Genomic DNA, 21,429 nt, shown 5'->3' with positions numbered 1-21,429 from the left:
TACCTTGCAAAAATACAGAGATGTAAAAAATAATAAAATTTGATAAAACACAGGGAATATGTAGAGTTACAGTATTGAAAGTACTTTCAGGAGTTCAGCAGTCTGACAGCTTGGGGGTAATAACTGTCCCTGAGTCATTTTGTGTGCAGACAGGTTCCTGTATCGTCTACCAGGAGGTAGCAGATGGAAAAGTCTTCAAAATCTTTATCAAAAATTTAGCTTGTATGCATAATGGCCTTAAGTTTGGTATGCTGAGTTCATGTGAATGTAAATTAACCATAGTTATAAGATGCATTGTAATTTGTATACTTGTAACTCTTTAAAAGCTGAATAAAGATAAAAATGAAAAGAAAAAAAAAGAGAGAGGTTATGTCCCTGACACCTGCTAGCCTTTGATGTCCCCTCATCTCTGTAGGCGCTCTGATCGTTTTGGGTGATGAGACCAATTATGTGGGTGTCATCAGCAATCTTTAGGATGATGTTGGAGCTGTGCCTGGCAGTGCGGTCATAGGTGAATAGGCGTAACTGAGTGGGCTGCGTACACAGCCCTGGGGTGTGCCAGCACTGAGGACATGTGCTGATTCTCTCCGCTTGGGGCCTGGAGGTGAAGAAGTCCCATATGTTGTTGCAGATGGACTTCTCTAAACCCTGAGCGGAGAGTTTGGAAACCCGTTTCGAGGGGATCGTGGTGCTCAATGCTTGTAGTCAATGACGACAAATAGAATGACTAACAGCTGTTTGTTTCTCTGTGAAAGTCTGTGGGATTTTGGCTTCTTGGAACCAGCGGGCACTTCCTGTTTGAAACACGGGGGGGGGGGCTCAGTCCAGTTCTCTTATACAGTCAATATTCACAACAATGTAAATAAAAACTTACTCAGAAATGGACTTTTAAGATTCATTTTGCCTTATAGATATATATATGTCCCCACCATCAGAAAAATCTAGTAGAAACAATAGAAACAAAGTAGAAAAAGCAAGAGACAATTGTCATCAGAGTGGGTGTTTAAAGATGGAGACGGATCAAAGATGTTTGGAAACATCCCGGCGGGTTGGTCAGCACAGACTCCCACCACCGTCCGAGGATGCCGTCGGACCACGATAACTTAGGAGGTTCATTGTCATTTGGTCTCAGTTTAAAAAATGTTTGCTGCGTGAATTTATGATATTTTCTTTCATTTATCGTGTATTTATGTTTTCATCATATTCTGTGAAGACAAAACATGTTTTTCATGCAGCATCTGACCTCGGTCTGTGACATTTGCAGTGATTCGGTTTACTTCCTTCTTTTTTTCATTCATGCTTAGGTTTGAAAAACATCAAAAGCTTAAATCAAATCAGATAAATGTGTAAAAAAAATGTTATGCATGTAAAAAAAAGATTGTTTAGGTAGAAATCTAGGTGTGATTATCAGATTTCTGAAAACCAGATAAATAACACTTTCTGATAAAAGATAAAAGACGTTTACACAATGACTTTAAAAACTGATTTTGATCTTCTGAATGCAAACTGGTTACAAAAACATGTAAGAGGCTGTGAGATGGTGTTTTTTAAGAAGGAACTACATTTCCCATGCGCCTCTTCGGCGGCCTGGACCCACCCACTGCTAACTTGGTCGGCTTTCTGTTTTGCTGTGATTTGTTTTTGCCCTGCCTCTGAGCGCGGCGCAGTGATTCGGTCGGGACACACCTCGCCCTGCGGCACAGCTGCCCGTTTTCCGCATCTCCGTTCCCGCAGGGAGAAAACAGATTCGTCGGTCTCGTCGTGCTGGGTCGGAAGAAACATGTCGGCGGGTTTTTCCGACCCATAGCTTCCTATTTCGCATGTTTTTCTTCGCAGCGGCAGCGGGCAGAGCGGCGTTCAGGCTGTATGTATGCGTGAGAATAACATCCGGTTGTTCCGTAGACGCTGGTGCTGCATGGCCGTGAGGAGGTGGTGGTGGTGGGGGGGACTGTTTCCGTGAAAGTATGATTTTTGTCCCAGGCCAGGCTCGGGACGGGCTGGAGATGCCTTCAGGCTAGCGGCGCTGCTGCTGCTCGACGCGGTCGCAGAGCTAGCTTACTGCTGGTTGCAGCTGTCGATAAACTAAGCGCCTCGGTCTCAGTTTGTGTCGATAAAAAAACATAAACAAGAAAACAAACAAAAAATAAATAAATATCGAAAACAAGATGAAAAGGCGGCCAGCTTGCCGGTGAAACGACGCTCCGGTTGTTGGACTCAGTCAAACTAGCTAGCTGCGTTAGTCGGATCCCACGGCTCCCCCAGACGAGGCGCCGTTTCCACGGACTGTCGTCCACTCGTCTCGTTTGAGTCGTTCACCTGACGTCAACAGGTGTGTTAAATTAACATTTTTTCTCCCTGTTGAAGTGGAGTTATTATTTTTGAAGCGTCGAACTTGTCCCGCCGTTCGATGATGATGGAGGGAAATGTGCAGCAGCAGCAGCAGCAGAAAACGACCCCTTTAGCCCGGGACATGACCCGAATATTCAACAACTACAACAAGAACTCGGTCCAGCTGAAGAAGAACCTGAAGGAGACCAACAGCTTCTTCAAGGAGATACGACAGAACTACAGCAACGCCTGCGCATCGACCATAAACGCGGATTCACTGGAAGCAAGTGAGTTTGAACGGGTTCGATCAGAAAAGACCCACTTTGTCATGATGGAGGATGCATGGCAAGAAAACTGAGAGTCGGTTGCATTTCTGAGTAGTGCTTTATCCAAATCGTTGTGAATCAGGAGCAGATGAAAACAACAATTCCGTTTGAGAAATAATGAAGCCAGGAGCTCTCTGCTCCGCTCCATTCTGATGATGTAGATAGATGATTTGGCAGATTTAGGCCAGATGCCCTTCCTGATACAACCCCCGTATTTCATCCGGGTTGGGGGGTCCAGCACAGATGTGTGACTACAGAGTTGCCAAAGACCCAAACTGGTTAAAAGCTCTTTGCGCACCCTGGGAATCAAACCCTAAATATGAGCCGGTCCCGCACTTAACCAGCCGAGCTATCCAGCTGACCAATGGATCCGAGCTGGCGTCTGGCTCAAAGCTACGGCTGGATAGCTTCGCTGGCCATTTCTGTTGGGGGTGCGAGGGGCGGGCCATAAGCTGGTGGGAGAAAGTGTACACAAAGGGTTGATGGGAAATGAAGTCTCGTCCAGAATTCAGAAGTGAATTTCTTACAAATGAACTATGGAACTATGAGGACTGCACGGTAAGATTAAATGTGGCGATATTAGTGATCCATATTCCGATGGCAATATAAGTTGCGATACATGAACTAATAGCAACAGTAACAACTGCAACAGTTTAAGAGTCAACATAACTTCAATTCTACTCCTAGTGGCTCTTGTCTACATAGGAGGCAAACATCCAACATCAAAGGGCTTCATCCGATTGGTCTAATGCATAAATGGATTTATTTGATTTGTTAAATACTTCAAACTACCATAAGATCATTTTAGCACATTTAAGGTTACCATTTATTGTGATTTTCACCGTCTTTTTCGATATGTGTATTGCACAGCTTGATAACCATACATTTGTGATTTATTGTGTAGGCCTAGAAACGATAGTTTTTTGTTTAGAGTTTGGCTAAAAACAGGATCATTTTAATTAAAAGGCCTTTTAAAATGGATCAAAGATGATCGGAGTGGGATTTCAACATTGTTGAACCATCCAGAGGAGCTGCTGTGAACAGATCCAACAGCTGAAAGGCTGAAGCAGAAATAAATCCATTAATTAGGGTCATAGAATGAGCTTAGCAGCCCTTCTCTCCCTAAAGCCAACCAAAAATGCTGAGACTTCAGGCTGGAAACTTGAGGTGGCTTTAGTCGACCCTTGTTTGTGCACGTTGGGTATGGGTCACCTGCTGACCCTGCTATCGTGGCATTATTTATGCAAAAATAAAGTTATAGATGAAAGCGTTCAGAAATCCCAGCAGAATGAGGTTTCAAAGCTGCTTCCATGACTGCAGAATGAGCGGAAAACGAGCTACGACACAGCTGCATTCCACGCTGAAGTACTGATTAAAGTAGGACTCAGTAAAGTTGTCTGAGTAAATGTTTGAGTTTGCTCTTATCTGGAGAGAAAATGTTTGGATTTGTGGCCTTTGGCGGAGGTCACACGCGGGTTTGCATGTTCCTGTCAAGAGCCATAAAGACCTCACACCTCCTGAGGTAGAAAAAGGCCGTTTGGGTTAGCTGAACTCAACGGAGGATGCTGTTGACAAAAACTGATCCTAGGGGGATTCCCTCGTCTTCTATGGAAGTATGTTGGACATGATTCAGATTGATCAGAGCGGTTGTGTCATGCTGCTGTGGCGTTTGTTCCTTTGGAAGTTTAAGAATTGATGAAGATTCAAATCGAAGACCCACTCCAATGAAAATGTGTTTTTTGGGGTTTTTTAAAATGTTCTTCTGGCATTTTTCTCATGATGGAGGACATTCATGAAAAAATTATTATTATATTCGTTTTCTGAGTATTTCTTTTTATTATTCACTGTGAATCAGAAGCAGACGAAAAAAACGCTGCTATTTACTGTAGACGGGCCCGTTGACTGTATAGTGAGTGTGATGTCATCTATGGAAAATGGTTTACTTGCAGCTCCAACGAAATGAAATCTATTTAGTCGCCATTTCTTCGCGATATGGACGTCGCCATGTTGGAACCAGATATTCTCAGTAAACAGTGATTGGTCTGAGTGTAGATCTCTATGGCAACCAAATTAGGAGTGAACTGGTTGGAAGGCCACACCCCTACCACTGGAGAATCTGTCAAACGGTTTGAACGTTCGATTGTGAGACCACACGCTCCTAGCAAGGCCTCTGATTGGACAGTTTATAACTTGAACTACAGACAAATATAACGAAATAAAAAGTAGGTCCGTGCTTCGTTGACCATGTCTGAGTCGGTATCTGGCTGGATGACTTCAATATTGATCGTCGTTTTTGTTGCAGCGGTGTCGTTGGGTTGAGGTTGTGAGAAGCTAGCAGGTGAGCTCTGAGCAATGGGAAGGGGGGTGGGCTTGCTCTGTGCCAACAGTCCCGCTCATGCCTCGGAGGTGAATTTCGAATGAACCCCTGCTGCTCTGCAGAAACTATGTCCTAGAAAACTACTCAGGTTTTCTGATTTAGGCTAAAAACGGCGTAATCAGAATTAAAAGACCTCTGTGAACATTTTGAACGTAGATCAAAAGAAGATTGGACTTTAAGTGAAATTTTGCTAGAATATTTTCCTCTTATTTTGAAAGAGCTTCACATCCTGCCGTCTACCTTTTGTAGGCCAGCTCAGCTGCATCTCTTTTCCAAGTCACGAGGAAGAGTTTCTTCGACGTACCGTGGGGGCCGCCCCCTACATCCTCATCCTGGGCCAGGACTGCGCCGCCCGCTACCAGCTGCTCAACTGCCTTCTGGGGGAACGGCTCTTGCCGTTGGGCCCAGAGGCCGGAGAGGCCTGCGACGGCGTCCAGGGCAGCGTCTGCAAGAGACGGAAGCTGTGCTTCACCCACGGGAGACAGACCAGACTCAGCCTGGCTCTGCCGGGTCAGTATGAGCTGGTGCACCAGCTGGCAGCGAACCGCGGTCGCTGGGATACCATTCCCAGAGAGGATCTGGAGATCCACGAAGAGTGTGAGGACCCAGCTCACAGGCTGGCAGAGCTGGAGATCACCCTGCACCACCCGCTGCTTCAGGTACTTTGTTTTATCCTAACATCATAAACTTGTATGCCTTTAGTCTCTTTTATTGTTGAAACTTTATGGTTTTATAATGTGTTATAATATTCATAAATGTCAGTATATAGTAAAAGCAAACCACTAAAAGAAAACTGTTATATTTCCCAAAATCTGAATTTGGTCTATTTCTGAACTGAGACGTCACCCTGTGTGAATGTTCAAATCATTTTTAGTTTTTTTGTGGCTGTATAATGTTGCTACCACAGATGAATAAACAAGCAAGAAAAGTCAAGCGAGTTCTAAAAGTCCAGAAGAAAACAGTTTTTGGTTCTTCAGGGTTAAACCCATTCTGTACCTTCATGACTCTAAAAAACAAAAACAAAAATCCTCGCAGCAGAAGAATGTCCGTCACTGATCCTTACTCATCTAAAACCCTTCAGAAACATTTCTGACGCTTTTTTAAAACATTTATTAAAGAACATTGGACTATTGCTCAACACAGTTTTATTTTTATTGTTAATATCAGTCCAATAGACTGTACCGTAGTGGACTTTTTAACACACAATAGGAGTGTCTCTCTGTGCCTCTGTGCTTCCTCCTTCATTGGTTAAGTGCGAGAGGTCATCTTCTGCGGTAATTTGAAGACAATTGCGATAATTTGAAGACAAAAGAACAAAAACATCTTTTTAACACGAATTAAAATGCAACGCAAAGGTCCAAACAGGTGAGTAGTGCTGAACTGTAAAAGGCTTTAATGACGCTGCAGGATGACAGCAGAGATGCTTTTCTGAACCAACTGTTGGTGCACAAACACAACAGGTTTGAAAGGGTTTTTTATTTCTCCCATCCACAAGTATGTTGGATTTTATAGTCCAGTGCAAATCTGCAGAACTTCCTGGCTTAACTCGTCTCCCATGATCTGTAGAAACCCCTGGAAAAGCATTAAACCATGTTTGCTCTACTGCTTTGTTAAAGCATTTATCTAAGTAAGTATTAAATTCATTCAATTGGCAATCTAATTGTTATAGACAATCTAATTTTATTATAATCCACATTTCAGTGGAACAAACTTGTGTAGAGAGTTATCAAAGGTAAATCCGGGAATAATTGTGTCAAAAGCAGTTTTAATAATCGACTGGTACAGTAAGTTTTAACTTACCAGTTTAATTCTTTCAGTTACCGTATTTTCACAACCATAATGCGCTCTCCAAAATATACGGTGTGCTCTAAGGTGTTGCGTGACTTCAGTTATGAGGATATGGTAGAGGACAGCATGAGAACGCTAAGGAGGGAAGTGAGGACGTGAAAGGAGACACCCCCCGTTTGTGCATTATGAAGAACATCGTTTTGGAAACCCTGAAAATGCAAAGGGACACGCTTAAACTGCAAGCTATCAGCCACGCGGAGGATCATGGGAATGGAGCAGCTGCCAGAGAATTCAAGATGAAGGAATCCATGGTTCACAACTGAAGGAAGCTGGAAAACAAACTCCAACAAGTCGAGAAGACACAGCTGAGTTTCCGTGGAAACGAGGCGAGGCGGCCCGAGTTGGAAGACCGACTGGAGCGATGGATCAAGGATCAGAGAACATCTGGGAGAAGCGTCTCTACAGTCACCATTCCACTGAAGGTGTAGCGCTTACAGAGGACATGAAAACTGAACATTTTCAAGGAGGTCCGTCTTTGTGCTTTTATTAAACGCCGTCATCTTTCCATCCCGGCAAGGACCACGGTGGCGCGGCAACTTCCAGCGGATTACAATCAAAAGATGTTCATCTTCTGCTCCTGCCGCAGTGTAAAGATTGCAGACAAACACATCCAGCCACATCACCAACGTGGACGAGGCGCTGCTCACTTTTGACGTCCCGGTGAGTCACACTGTTGACGTTCACTAAGACTGGGAGGAGACGGACTCTGACCATGAGGAAAGGGAAGCTGGCGTGTTTGATAGAAATTCGGCCCAGCTGTTCATTCCAGATGCAGAAGATGAGGACTTTGATTTTTGGATGCTGACTGATGACTGAGAAAATAAAAAATAAATCACAACCAACTCAGCTTTGCTCCCGCAGCCTTTTTTAAACACACTAGCATGCATGTCTTAAAACCAGAAAAATCACCCATAACTGAGACTGCGGCCTATAAACCAGTGCGCCCTATGGTCGGGAAAATACGGTATTTTTGTTTTTACTACTCAGAAATAATAAGCAAAGTTTTTTACAATTCTCAGCACAGTGAGTACGCCACAAATATGTGTTTGAAGCGCTTCCTCCTGTTAAAAAATGGATCAGTCCATTCTTTTCCTTGCTGTCTCTCATTTAAACTGGCCTTTGCTCACATGGGTAAGCTCACAGATAATCCAGAGCAGAGCTGATTATTTTCAAGGGAACTTTCTCTTTTTCTATACTAAAGTCAGTTGTGCTCCTGTTCAGGGTTAAAATCCTCTAGTAGTTCTTTTTTCATCCTTCTCTTTCTATTTTAGGGGAAAACAGACTCGACAGTTACGAGTTCTGTAGAAAAGGCTGGAAAATGTCGGCCGCAGAGCTGCAGTCATGCAGAAGCTTCATCCAGTGTGACCTGAAAATTACAATGTCCTGTGGGGGTGACACGATTTGGCTCGGTGCGAGGCTCACAGTCATTCTTTTCATGTGTGACACACGGAAATTGGCCTCTAATCGTTTGGATCAGGGCTCATCGCCGAGCCCAGAGAAACTGGGTCCAGCTCTGCTGCAGGGCGGCCCACCAGCCCGCCCCCCTTACGTAATGCTACTGGTCTGGTGCGATTCACATGACTGCTTCGTGTAAAAAAATATAGTTGCTATGGTTACACTTTCAGAACTAAAACTCTCTGAAATTGCTGTTTTTTGTTGTTGTTGTTGCAGCGTTTCATACAAACATTTTCAGGTTTCCAGATCAGTGAGATGAAATCCCCAAAGTCAGAGCTTTTCAGGAGAACATTTGCTGCTTGGAGGCCCACAAAAATCCCAAAAACTAGACCATAGGAAGGAAAAAAAGGGCCTTTGAGGAAAACATCTGTTGGGGAAACAAAGGCGTTCAGTTTGCTCCAACACCACGTTTTCCTGTGGCCTTCTTCCGTGAAACATTCCGACTTTAAAGCTGTTTTTTTCTAGCTACGCAGCAGAGATCCTGCTGGCTGCACAGAGCTGGGATGAGCTTTCAGAATCTCTCCCCTCACTGTGGTTTTCTCACCGTTCTGCCATATTTAGCACGTTGTGTTTTGGAAGACAGAAAATGAGAACCTACCACTAATTACCCCCCTGAACCTGAACGCACTCCCGGGCTGCTGACTCACCGCCGCCTTTCACTAATCAACCCCATCACTGTTATCTCTGTGTTGTTGGCTGCTGAGGATCCACAGTCCCCTTAGTAAGGACTTAGCTTGTTCTTTCTGTCACTGAAAATCCTCCAACTCTTGGATCTGAGGGCATTCAGATGCTGCTGATTTGGACTGCAAATGTTTGCAGGCCATCTTTGTTCCCGCTCAGGCAGTCCGGCCTCCTTCTCTGGAGACGGGGCTGACTGTCTCCTTTGTGTGGCTGCCGCTCATGCCGGCCCGTTTCTTCTGCAGCCTTCTCCTCGTCGCACAGCGAGCTGCCATTCTGTTCACATTTCTGCTGTCAGACCTCCTTTTTTATTTTACTCATGTCGTTCCTAAGGCCAACACAAATATTTATGTGTTCAAAGGGGGGGGGGGATGTTTTTGGATTCTTCTTGTCTTGTGTTCAGCTTCAGACTCCAGCAGGACAGCTGTATCTGACAAAGTGATGTGCTCGCTTCTAATAGGCAGATTTAAAAAGGTACATCTTCTCAGCTGTGCTAAGAAAGCAAAATTGGTTTGAGGCCTAATGGTGGAGATGATGTCATTAGTGGTGCGGCAGCCGAGTGTGGCTGCGTCAGAAACGCTCCCGTTTCAGTTTGTAGTGGTCACAGTTTCAGCTCAAACTGAAACATCAGCTCCGTCAAAACCAACGGATGTTGCTAATGCTAATCTATTTTCTTGAAAGAAAACGTGTTTGAGGACTGAAAGAGCCTTTGTAGTTTTTTCTAAGAACTGTTGAACTCCCAGAATTCATCAGGCTAAATGATTGTCTAAACTTAGATAAGGACAAAGGAAATAAAGAAGCTTTTCTTTGATGACGTGATCTACAGTGAACGTATTCATGATTTTCTTCACGTTTACCTTTCGGGTTTCAAAAGCGTCACTGTGGTAGCTTAGAGACGGCGTCTCATCAGACGACTTCTGTATTTCAGGAAGCTAAAGTCATGGTGGTTCCCTGCCCAAGCGTCCAGCCCATAGAGGAGGCTCTGGAGGACTGCAGCCACTGCGTGATTCCCATCATCCTTTACGCCGTCAACCAGGACTCCTTGACTGCAGATCAGGTGTCTGAGCTCTGGAAGGTCAGAGAGATGCTGTCGTTTCCCATCTGCTTTGTCCGTCTTCCCGACGGCGCTCTGAACGCCTCCCCGGAGCCCGGCCGCGGGGCGGACAAGGAGAAGGAGAAGGAGCGGGAGAAGAGCTCCCTCCACAAACAGCTCCTCTCACTCGGATTCCTAACCAGCCCAACGGGCAACTGTTCCTGCGGCGCTCCGACACTGATCCCTGCACCGGGTGCCAAGCCCCAGAGCATGCTGGGGGAATCATTCGATAGGCTGCATCGGTTGCTGGTTCCTTTCACTCGCCAGGTTCTCCAAAACCAACAAGTAGAGGCTGCAAACGTGCTGAACGGACTTCACTGCCGATGTCTAGATCTCTTCATCAACCAGGTGAGCAGATGGACGTCCAGGATTACTATTTCAAGATGACAGATTCTGCAGAACCCATTCTTTTCTTTATTGCTTCAGTCTGGTGACGTTTGCTGTTGCCTCATAATCTCCGTTCCTCCTGGATCTTTAACCTTCTGTGCTCCTCACAGGAACTTTGACCTTGTTGCCTCATTCCCCTGCAGGCCTTTGACATGCAGAGGGACCTGCAGATCACGCCGCGCAGGCTGGAATACACCCGCGAGAAGGAGGGGGAGCTCTTCAGCTCCCTCATGGCCATCGCAAACCGCAAGCAGGAAGAGATGAAGGAAATGATTGTGGAGACACTCGGCAGCATGAAAGAGCAGTTATTGGAGGACGCCGCCAACCTGGAGTTCACAGGTCAGTGTGCATGACCAAAAAAAACGCTTTCCCCGCCCACCTTTTGAGCCACTGCAGATGACATCAGGCCTCTTGGAGATATCAGGTGCTATCGGGCAGGAACGCTGATGTAATCAAAACTAGAGTTGGCAAACAAGATGCGGGGAAAAAAACGCAGATTTCTTGGATTCAAATGAAGTCATACATCTGCACCTGTCGTCAAAATGACCCCCAACCGGCATATGAACAGAAAATCAGACTAATTGAAGCACGTCAGCTCTGATGGCAAAGGAAGAAAATTCCACGTATGCAGAAATATGATCAGACCCCACATCCCATAATAATCCCTTTGGCTGTATTTCAAATCTCTTGCAGAATTTTGTTTCGTTCCTGTCTCCAATATTTTTTAGTTTCTGGTAGGGTTGTGCCGATGGACGATATCATCATGGAGAGACCACCATCGTGATGCCACGCCCCCGCCACGTTGCGCGTCGACACCAGAAGCCGCGGTTACATGTACAAAATATCTTGATGGGATCAATGGTCGGATTAGAATCCAACCGTGTACATGGGCCCAGAAAAATGTTTTCAGAATATAAAAACGTTCACTAAGGTCACACTTTCCGTCGGAATAAATCATTCGCACATGCGCAGTAGGGTTTGAAAACCGGAAGGATATAAATTCCGCCAAGCGGCTTTTTTTCCCCAAACTTTATTGAATGTAACAATTCAATACAAAACAATGTTAAACAGCGCCGAGCGGCTATATACATTGACATGTCAGCTCGGTAAAATACGAGATGATCTTCTAAACGTGCCTTTAATAATGTTACGGTTATTATGAAACACCTGTTCGCTCATCATTTGAATTTTAATCCGTGTGGTCAGTGCTTTTTCTGACCGAAGCCAGGATTAGCAGTATGCTAACACGGGCTAACAACATTAGCTTTGGGTGGTGCTGCTTGCTGTGAATAACATCAGCCTTTATTTAGTCGGGACACGACTGGAAACACAAATCCACGTGATTGTTTGAATGTTTTCTAAGGACTGAGCGACATTTCTGCTTTGAAGCTCAAACCGCTGTGTGTGCTGACGATCCGAGCTGTGCTCAGACACACACTTTTAGACCCGGTTCTGAGTTCGGTTGTTTGTACCCCTAGAGCTGCGGGACGGATCGCAGTCTTAAATCTCCCACACATACCGCTCATGTACCCCCCCCCCCCCCCTTCCCATCAAACACAAAGCTGTAAGTCCGCGCTCCGCCGGTCCACTTCACTAGTTAAGTGCGGGAGCGGACTACTTCTTTTCTATTTTGTTTGTTACTTTTTTTGTTAAAGTCACTTCCCTCAGTTTATACTGGATCATCGCGGATTAGTCATTAGTTGGGAAATAAAATGAAAAAAGCAAAAAAACGAATAGCAGTTATATAAGAACGAAAAATGTAAAAATACCCCCCCCCTCCCCTTCCCCTACGATGTCATCGTCCATCCCGATGGTTGACAGCAAACATCGTCAACGGCCAATTTAAGGGACATCGCCCAACCCTAGTTTCTGGTGACGTTGGTAAAGCAGGCAGTGAAAAAGCACAAAAACCAGTTTAGTGTTGGTGAGCAGCAAATGCTGCTGATTCAGCTTTCCATTAAACGTGCAGATGCTGTTGTTTAGATTTATTTACACTCAACAAAGAAGCAATGATCCCTGTAAGAAAGCTATTCTCTTTTAGAAATGAACTGAAAACAATGTGAGATGAAGTGAAGACATCCACATTGATTCATGAGCAAAAATGAACTTCATGTAGTTCCTAAAAACCTCTGGAACATTCATTTCCTCCCAAAAAAGGTTCATGCCTTTCCATGTCGTCTTATGCCAGTCCGTGAACTTCCATGTTTTTCCATAGGGTTCCATGACGTTCCATGACGTTCCCAGCACTTCCATGTTGTTCCACAGGGTTCCATGCACTCCCATGTTGTTCCATGACGTTCCCAGCACTCCCATGTTGTTCCATGGCGTTCCCAGCACTCCCATGTTGTTCCATGACGTTCCCAGCACTCCCATGTTGTTCAATAGGGTTCCATGCACTTCCATGTTGTTCCATGACAGTTCCTTGCACTTCCATGTTGTTCCATGACGTTCCCAGCACTCCCATGTTGTTCCATAGGGTTCCATGCACTTCCATGTTGTTCCACAGGGTTCCATGCACTCCCATGTTGTTCCATGACGTTCCCAGCACACCCGTGTTGTTCCACAGGGTTCCATGCACTTCCATGTTGTTCCATGACGTTCCCAGCACTCCCATGTTGTTCCATGGCGTTCCCAGCACTCCCATGTTGTTCCATGACGTTCCCAGCACACCCGTGTTGTTCCACAGGGTTCCATGCACTTCCATGTTGTTCCATGACGTTCCCAGCACTCCCATGTTGTTCCATGGCGTTCCCAGCACTCCCATGTTGTTCCATGACGTTCCCAGCACTCCCATGTTGTTCCATGACGTTCCCAGCACACCCGTGTTTTTCCATAGGGTTCCATGCACTTTCATGTTGTTCCATGACGTTCCCAGCACTCCCATGTTGTTCCATGGCGTTCCCAGCACTCCCATGTTGTTCCATGGCGTTCCCAGCACTCCCATGTTGTTCCATGACGTTCCCAGCACACCCGTGTTTTTCCATAGGGTTCCATGCACTTTCATGTTGTTCCATAGGGTTCCATGCTCTTCCATGTTGTTCTATGACGTTCCCAGAACTCCCATGTTGTTCCATAGGGTTCCATGCACTTCCATGTTGTTCCATATTGTTCCATGCTGCTTCTGAATCCCTTAAAAAAACAGCAGCAAAACTAAGAAAACTTAGATAAAGTTATAGGTTATCCCAGTGGCCTTACAGCGACATGGTGCTGGTTCAAATCCTGCTTAGGTCCTTCCTGTGGGGAGTTTCCATGTTCTCTCTGACCTCCTCCCACAGTCCAAAAAGATGTTTCCCAGACTAACTGGTGACTGTGGATGACCTGCAGGAGCCAGTGTGGTTCCTGGTCAGAGTTTACCCAGCACTCCTGTGACCTCCACAGGAGGAAGCGGGTCTACATGATGGATGGATGGTCGTTCTTTATTTAGAGCTAACCCTCAAAGGTTGTCATCCACATTCATAACTGCACAGCTGAGAAAAGCTGAAGCTGTCAGGAGCTGCAGTCAGTTCAGCTGTTGGTGTTGCAGCGATGTCTCCGTCTCTCGTCCATCACTCCTATTGTGACCAGATCAGGTGAGCGATGTAGGAATTACAACAGTTTGCATATGTACCATATGTACCACTTGTTAAGGAACCATAAGTAATGGGCCAATTGGCTTCTCAGCTTTTCCATTGCCAGGTGTGTGTTATTCCCTCAGTATCCCAACTACAAAGAGCAGATGAAAGGTCCAGGGGCCTCATTTATAAACGTTGCGTACGCACAAAAGAAGGCGTACGCCACTCTCTACGCAATAGTTGAGATTTATAAAAAGCAAACTTGACGGGAAAATGTGCGGTCCTCCACGCAAGCTCTGACCCAGGCGTACGCACAAAAACGGGTGAAATGAGAAACGGCGACACTGTCGGCAGATGGAAGAAACACGTGAAAGTGAAAATGACAATACTGCCTCTCAGAAATAACACGAAGACTTCACAAAGCAAGTCTTACAATTAACAGCCTACACCAACACCCGTTTGATCGATCAGCAGTGAAACAAATGAAAAAAAATATCAAACGAAAATTACAACAGAAATTCAAATGAACACATATTTGGAAAAAGAAAAGTGAAATATGTTCTGCAATATTGGCATGTTGTGCAATTCATCCTCATAAATAATATAGTTAACAGAACGAAATAATGTACAAAACTGATATTCTCGTCAGTGTGTCCGTCTGGAGGAGCAGACAAAGGTGTGGGCGTGCGGACGGACGTACTAATTATCCACTGGGGAAAGTTGTTTTCATATTAAAACATTTCTTCATAAGCTATGGAATTATTCATGCATATGCCTTTAGTTTGTTTTATTTTTGATAAAACAATGTATGGCGTATGTCTCAACCATTCAGAAAGCAACAAGAAATTACATTTGCGCAGATCAATTTCCCATTTCCACGTGGATTATTACCGACATCCATCTGTAGCTCATAAAATGCCCCATCACAATGCGTAATGACGCACAATGGCTGATCTTACGCTCTTAGAAGATGTGGCAAATGGAAGAATTCAGAGTGAACGCATTTTTAGACAGCAAGAAGACGTGCTGGCAAATGAGGACAAGTGGCTTATGAGCCGGTTCTGACTTCCTCCAGCCGTCCTGTTGGACCTCTGCGGGCTTTTGGGCCCGGCGTTACAGAGGAGCACTCGGAGGAACCACGCGTGTCACCCGGTGCATCTGGCGCTCCGGTCCCCCCGGCGCATGCATCTGGCGCTCCGGTGTCCCCCCCCCCCCCCCGATGGAGCGCTGTAGCCTCACAACCTCGAATGGTTGTGAGGCTACAGCATTTACGGCGTCCGCCACCGTTTGCCGCTCACGTGCCTTTTTGGCATTAGTAATGTCCACACTGTGCCCTCCAAACAACACTTTTCTCCTCTTTTCCACCTCGCCAACGATAACTTTTACTTCACATTGAGTGAAGTTACGTTTTTTTGATTTCCTCTCGGTGTTTGCCATGGTTCCGCAATCAATGAATATTCATTTGTGGGCGTTTCACGGACTATTTATGGACAAATATGGGCGTGTCATGAAGCCGCAAAAAGCTGCGCTGCATTTAGAATCGGTTGTGATTTATTAAGGGAAAGATGCGTAGGATGTGCGTGCGCACGGTTTTATAAATCCGAATATTTCTTTGCGTACGCACGTCCTATGTTTCATCCGTACGCCATTTCTGACGCAAATCCTACGCAAAGTTTTATAAATGAGGCCCCAGAGCTTTTGAAGTGTGCTGTATGCGTTTGGAATCTGTTGCTGTCAACTTTCAAGATGAGATCCAAAGAGCTGTCACTATCAGTGAAGCAAGCCATCATTAGGCTGAAAAAACCATCAGAGAGATAGCAAAAATATTAGGTGTGGCCAAAACAACTGTTTGGAACATTCTTAAAAAGAAATAACGTTCTGAGGAGCTTAGCATGCCAAACGACCCAGAAGACCACGGAAAACAATTGTGGATGACTGAAGAATTCTGTTACTGGTGAAGAGAACACCCTTCACAACAGTCGGTCTGATCAAGAACACTCTCCAGGAGATGTACGGTGTGTGTGTTGAAGTCGACAATCAAGAGAAGACTTCACCAGAGTGAATTCAGAGGGTTTACCACATGATGTAAACCCATTAGTGAGCCTCAAAAACAGGAAGGCCGGATTAGAGTTTGCCAACGGCACCTGAAACAGTCTTCACAGTTATGGAACAACATCCTATGAACAGATGAGACTCAGATCAACCTCTACCAGAGTGAAGGAAAGAGAAAAGTATGGAGAAAGAAAGGAACTGCCCAAGCCTACCACCTCATCAGTGAAGCATGGTGGTGGGAATGTCATGCATGGCTGCTAATGGAACTGGTTCTCTTGTATTTATTGATGAAAAAAGCAGTAGGATGAATTCTGAAGTGTTTCAGGGCAATATTTTCTGCTTATTGGACGGCGCTTCACAGTGCAGATGGACCATGACCCAAAGCAGACTGCAACAGCTACCAAAGACCTTCTTAAGGGAAAGAAGTGGAATGTTATTCAATGGCCAGGTCAATCCCCTGACCTGAATCCCATTGAGCATGCGTTTCACTTGCTAAAAGACAACACTGAAGGAAAAAAAAACCTCAAGAACAAGCAGGAACTGAAGACTGTTGCATTGGAGGCCTGGCAGAGCATCACCAGGGATGAAACCCAGCGTCTGCTGATGTCTATGCTTTCCTGTAATAGACTGCAAAGGATTTGCATCCAAGTATTAAAAAGTGAATGTTTGGTTTATGATTATTGTTCTGTCCTTTTACTGTTGGTTCCTTAACAAGTGGGAGGCACATATACATACTGTTCCTACACTGCTCACCTGATCTGGATGTAAATACCCTCAAGTTAAAGCTGACAGTCTGCAGTAAAGCACATCTTGTTCGTTTCATTTCAAATCCATTGTGGTAGAGTATAGAGACAAAAATGTTGGAATTGTGTCGGTGTCCCAGTATTTATGGACCTGACTGTATATGACAGTGGTTTAGGACAGAATTTTTTTTTTTTCTTTACACAATCTGAATGTGTTCTTAAATTCAGATCCAGGTGAAGGTTTTGTGGATTTCAAGTAGTTTCTGTATCTGCTCAGTAGTAAAAAACTACTGAGCAGCTTTTTGCTCACTTTGCTCACTTAGTCAGCACTTCATTTGTGGTGTAAACTCGAAGCAAGTTTCTAAAAACACATTCCTTCTTCCTGGAGCTGATCAGATCTGCTCAGCTTCCCGTCTGTGTCCGTCCATTCATCGGCAGGCAGCTCACGGTCTGAACTCATCGCTGCTTTGTTTTGGATTGTTCCTGCCTTCTCCAGCATTGTCACTCATGGAAAACTGAAGCTTCTTTGTTTCCTTATTTAGTATGTTCTGACCAGGCATAACGATTCATTTTAACCATTTCATTCATTTCACAACATGTGGTTGACGATCTGATTTATAGTCTCTTGGTTCAATGATCCGATCCTCTGACCTAAAATGGTCTTCAGCCAAAACTTCAACCAGTGTGACTCAGAGAGTTTAGTTTATTTTATTTTTCCACAATGTGTCAAAAGTAACAAATCCCCCCACAACACAGAACGTGGAAAAAATGGAACCCCCCCCGAAGCAGATGCTTATTAGGGGTCCAGCATTTTAGTCGAGCGTAAAAGTCTAAAAGATGAGTGGTGGAAGGAAATTAAAATGATAGTTAAATAAATAAAATACAATGATAATCTGATGGTAATATTAGTGGAAAGTGTTGGACAATACGACAATGAGTTTGAACAACATAAACTCAGGCGTGTGGCCATATAAGTGTCACAAACACATTAATAGGTGGTTTCGGTCGCAGCAACATTATGTACAGTATGTTGGCAATAATAGCAATTTCAATTTCCTTTTAAACATTTATATTGTAGCAGACTGTTTGACGTCATTGTCTCAAATATTCCAAATTTGTCGACCTCTAGTACAGACAGAGAAGCTTGAACATTGTAACTTTCTGTTTTTTCCTTTTAGCATATGCTTTCCCCTGGTGTCATAGTGATGAGAGGGTGAAAAAAGTGGAATGAAGTCACACAAACGACTGTTTCATTTATTAACAACACTGTACATTGTGCATGTGTTATGATATTTGAGTTCCGGTAACTTAAGGAGGCTGTATCTGTGGAAGAGTGGATCCGTTGGAGAATTTGGCGTTGACCAGGTTATTGCTCTTATTGCTTTCTTTTGTGTAGTCTGAAGTTGTGGCGTGTCAGGTGAGGCTCAAACAGGGATCTATAAAATGTTAGCAATGCGTCTGATGGGAGCATGTGTCGAATCTTATAAAATAAACCAACACATTTGGATAATATTTTAACTAGTTCATCTATGAATTTTTCTTAAATTTAGAAATCGATCTATATGGATTCAGAGAAATGTTATTTACTCCACCTGTTGTAGAGATCGTACATCTATGTTTGTTTAATTTCCTGTAGGTGGATTTGTGCCTGGATGTGTGGAATATGATAAAAAAGTTTTGCTAGTGTTTAATACAATTTATTGCGTTTGAACCAAGTATCTACTTTTACTAGCTGTTCATTTAGGATTTTTTCTAATAGGTCCTTATTTCTATGTGATATGAATAAACTAGTATCGTCTGCAAAAAGAATTTTGTGGATGTCTCCGGAACAGTAGACAAAATCGTTTATATAAATTATGAAGAGAAGTGATCCCATTATGGATCCTTGTGGTACACCCATTTAAATGTTACGCTTATGTGATTTTAGTTCATCAACTTTCACATGTTGCTCTCTTCCACAGATATAACTCCTGAACCATTGAAGCGCTAGTCCCCTGACCCCGTAATGCATTCATTTGCTGAGTAATATTTCTTAGTATCAAAATCTCAATACCGTATTCACCTCTTTCAAAGGCATCATTAATTTTTTCGACAAGATCTAAGATAGCCATACCCGTGGTGCTGTTTTTCCTAAAGCCATATTGTTGAGGCACTAATACATTGTATTTCACAAAATCGTCTGTCAATCTTGAGTATGCAACTCGCTCAAATACTGTAGATAGAATTGGCAGTATTGATATGGGTCTGTCATTTTGAATATCATTTTTGTCCCCAGACTTGTATATGGATATTATTTGAGCAATTTGGTCATTTTTGGGACTTTGCCATGTGTTAATGAGAGATTAATGGTATAAGCGAGAGGTTCAGAGATTTCATTTTCTATGCCTTTAATGATATTACTACTTATGTTATAAGCACCAACTCTGTAGGACGATCTTAGCTTGTTTATAATATTTACCACTTCTGTTTTACAGGTGGGTTTTAGAAAAAAGGAATTTGGGTAATTTTCCTCAAGGTAGACATTGTAATTTACACCACCTGGTGGACAAATATTTTGAGAGACTTTTCCCAACTCCACAGAAATAATTGTTAAAAATCTCAGGTAAACTGAGAGTATTTGATTGACATTGCTCTAAGGCATCGGGGATGACTGTAGTTTTTGTTCTGCGGTTCTGCGGAATGTCATTCAACACCCTCCAAGACGTTTTTTGATCTCCAGAGGCAACATTCAGTTGTGTAGTAAAATGATTTTGTTTGCGTATTCGTGATAAATTTGTTTTTATATTTTATGTAAATTAATTTATTTTGGGTATTTGGTTTTTTGATATACTTTTTGTACAATTTGTTTTGTTGATTTTACTATTCCCTTTGTTATCCAAGGTTTTGCTTTTGTGTCTTTTTGTCTGATTGTTTTTTTCTTGGGTTGTTATGCTAATTGAGTCAGTTAATTCTTCAGTTGATGAATTGTATGCACATTCGGGATCTATGGTGTTGAATACTGCGTCCCACCTTTTGGTTTGAAGGTGACTGATTAGGTTTGCTAAAGTTTGGGTGTTCACAACTTTCACTTTTCTCCTTGTGCCTGAGATCGACAATTTATTTATTTAGGCTCATATAATATGCAATGGGATAATGATCTGTGATGTCTGAGTATACAACCCCTGATTAATATTCAATATTTACTCTATTATTTATCATGTTGTCCAAAAGGGATTTGCTTTTATCCGTAACTCTGGTATACTTATTCATTTTTGGGAAAAAGGATGAGGAGAAAAGGGAATTGATGAAGTCATTGTTAGTATTATTGTCTTTGGATAAATCTATGTTGAAGTCACCCATGATGAGACAATTTATGTTCGTTAGGTTTATGTGGAGAAGATTGTTTTGAACTTTGTCTCTAAATGTGTCATAATCAGAGTCTGGTGGACGATATATTACTCCAATAATGATACTTTTTGCAATATTACGTTTTAGTTTTAGAAAGATTGAGTCAGAAAAGCCGTCATCAAGTACAATGTCTGTTCGTTCCCTTACTGAATATAGGGATCTCACATATAGACAAACTCCTCCACCAGGTTTACCAGCTGTATTTTTGCAATACAACGTATATCCATCTAAGTTGTAAAGATCTAAATATGGCTCTTCAATAATCCAGGTTTCACTGCAGCCTATTATGTCAAAATGGTGGCCTATTGTTGCCAGCAGTGAAACTAGGTCATCATGATGTTTTTTGATACTTCGTATATTTAGATGCAAGGAGGAGAAGGTAAAGCTACTGTTGATTTTTATTAAGTCAGAGGACTTAATAAAAATCAACAAGGTCTTAAGAGAAATACCTGAAAGAGAAATACCTGGAACTGAACAGTGTAGCTTTCCAGATTCCTTGGATTGTAAATGAAATATGTGTCCAAACAAGTAAACATGAATGAATGTCAAATCCATTCACATTTTAGTTTCCTAAAGTTCAGTCCACTGTTGTTTTTCCACTTCCAAAGAATCCAAAGGGAACATTCTTAGAACATTCTAGACACTGGATGGTCACATGACTTTATTCAAAGTCTGTCCACACATTGGACTGGAATGATGGACTGATCCACTAAGTGCATCGTGTGTGTTGTTCACTGTGATGCACTTGGTGGTTTTTATGTTATAGTAAATAAACTCAACATGTCTCAATCCAAATGGTTTTTTCCAATATCCATTATAATTAAGGTACAGGTGGATGTGATTCACATCTTGCCCCCTAGCTCTGCCCTTCAGCAGTCCAGCCAGCATTCAGTCCAGGAGCCTGAAGAGGACGTCCACACAGACTCAACCGTTCAGAACTCCGTTCTCTGATGGTTGGAATTGTCCTGTCAGACAGATGAGGCATTGAAGGCAGCAAATGTTTTTCCCATAAACTCAGTTTCTGTTCCGAGTCTGAAGATATTTTTTTAATGTCAAACAGTTGAAAACTTTCAGGAATTTCCTTTTACACAAAACAACTTTGACCTGATTAGCTTTTTTAACTTCATCTTACTTTTCTTTAAGACCAACAAAGTCAGTTTTTCATTTTAAAAAGTGATCGTATTCTGTTTTTCTGCTTAGATGG

General features: G+C 43.2%; 1 protein-coding gene across 1 annotated transcript in view; it reads left to right on the top strand.

Annotated features, from left to right (window-relative positions):
* Window positions 1-2,326: 2,326 nt before the first annotated feature.
* The window catches only part of dstyk (dual serine/threonine and tyrosine protein kinase), a 31,119-nt gene continuing 12,016 nt past the window's right edge, over window positions 2,327-21,429 (top strand). Inside the window, exons 1-4 of the mRNA NM_001122933.1 lie at window positions 2,327-2,615; window positions 5,281-5,690; window positions 9,941-10,453; window positions 10,636-10,831. Of these exons, the coding sequence (NP_001116405.1) occupies window positions 2,408-2,615; window positions 5,281-5,690; window positions 9,941-10,453; window positions 10,636-10,831 (1,327 nt within the window). The 5' untranslated portion in view covers window positions 2,327-2,407. The remainder of the gene's footprint in view (window positions 2,616-5,280; window positions 5,691-9,940; window positions 10,454-10,635; window positions 10,832-21,429) is intronic.

Source organism: Oryzias latipes, chromosome 5 (assembly GCF_002234675.1).
Source record: "Oryzias latipes chromosome 5, ASM223467v1".
NCBI classification, from domain to species: domain Eukaryota; kingdom Metazoa; phylum Chordata; class Actinopteri; order Beloniformes; family Adrianichthyidae; genus Oryzias; species Oryzias latipes.
Note: the sequence above shows the minus strand (reverse complement) of the source record. Positions and strands in the feature narration are given on the sequence as shown.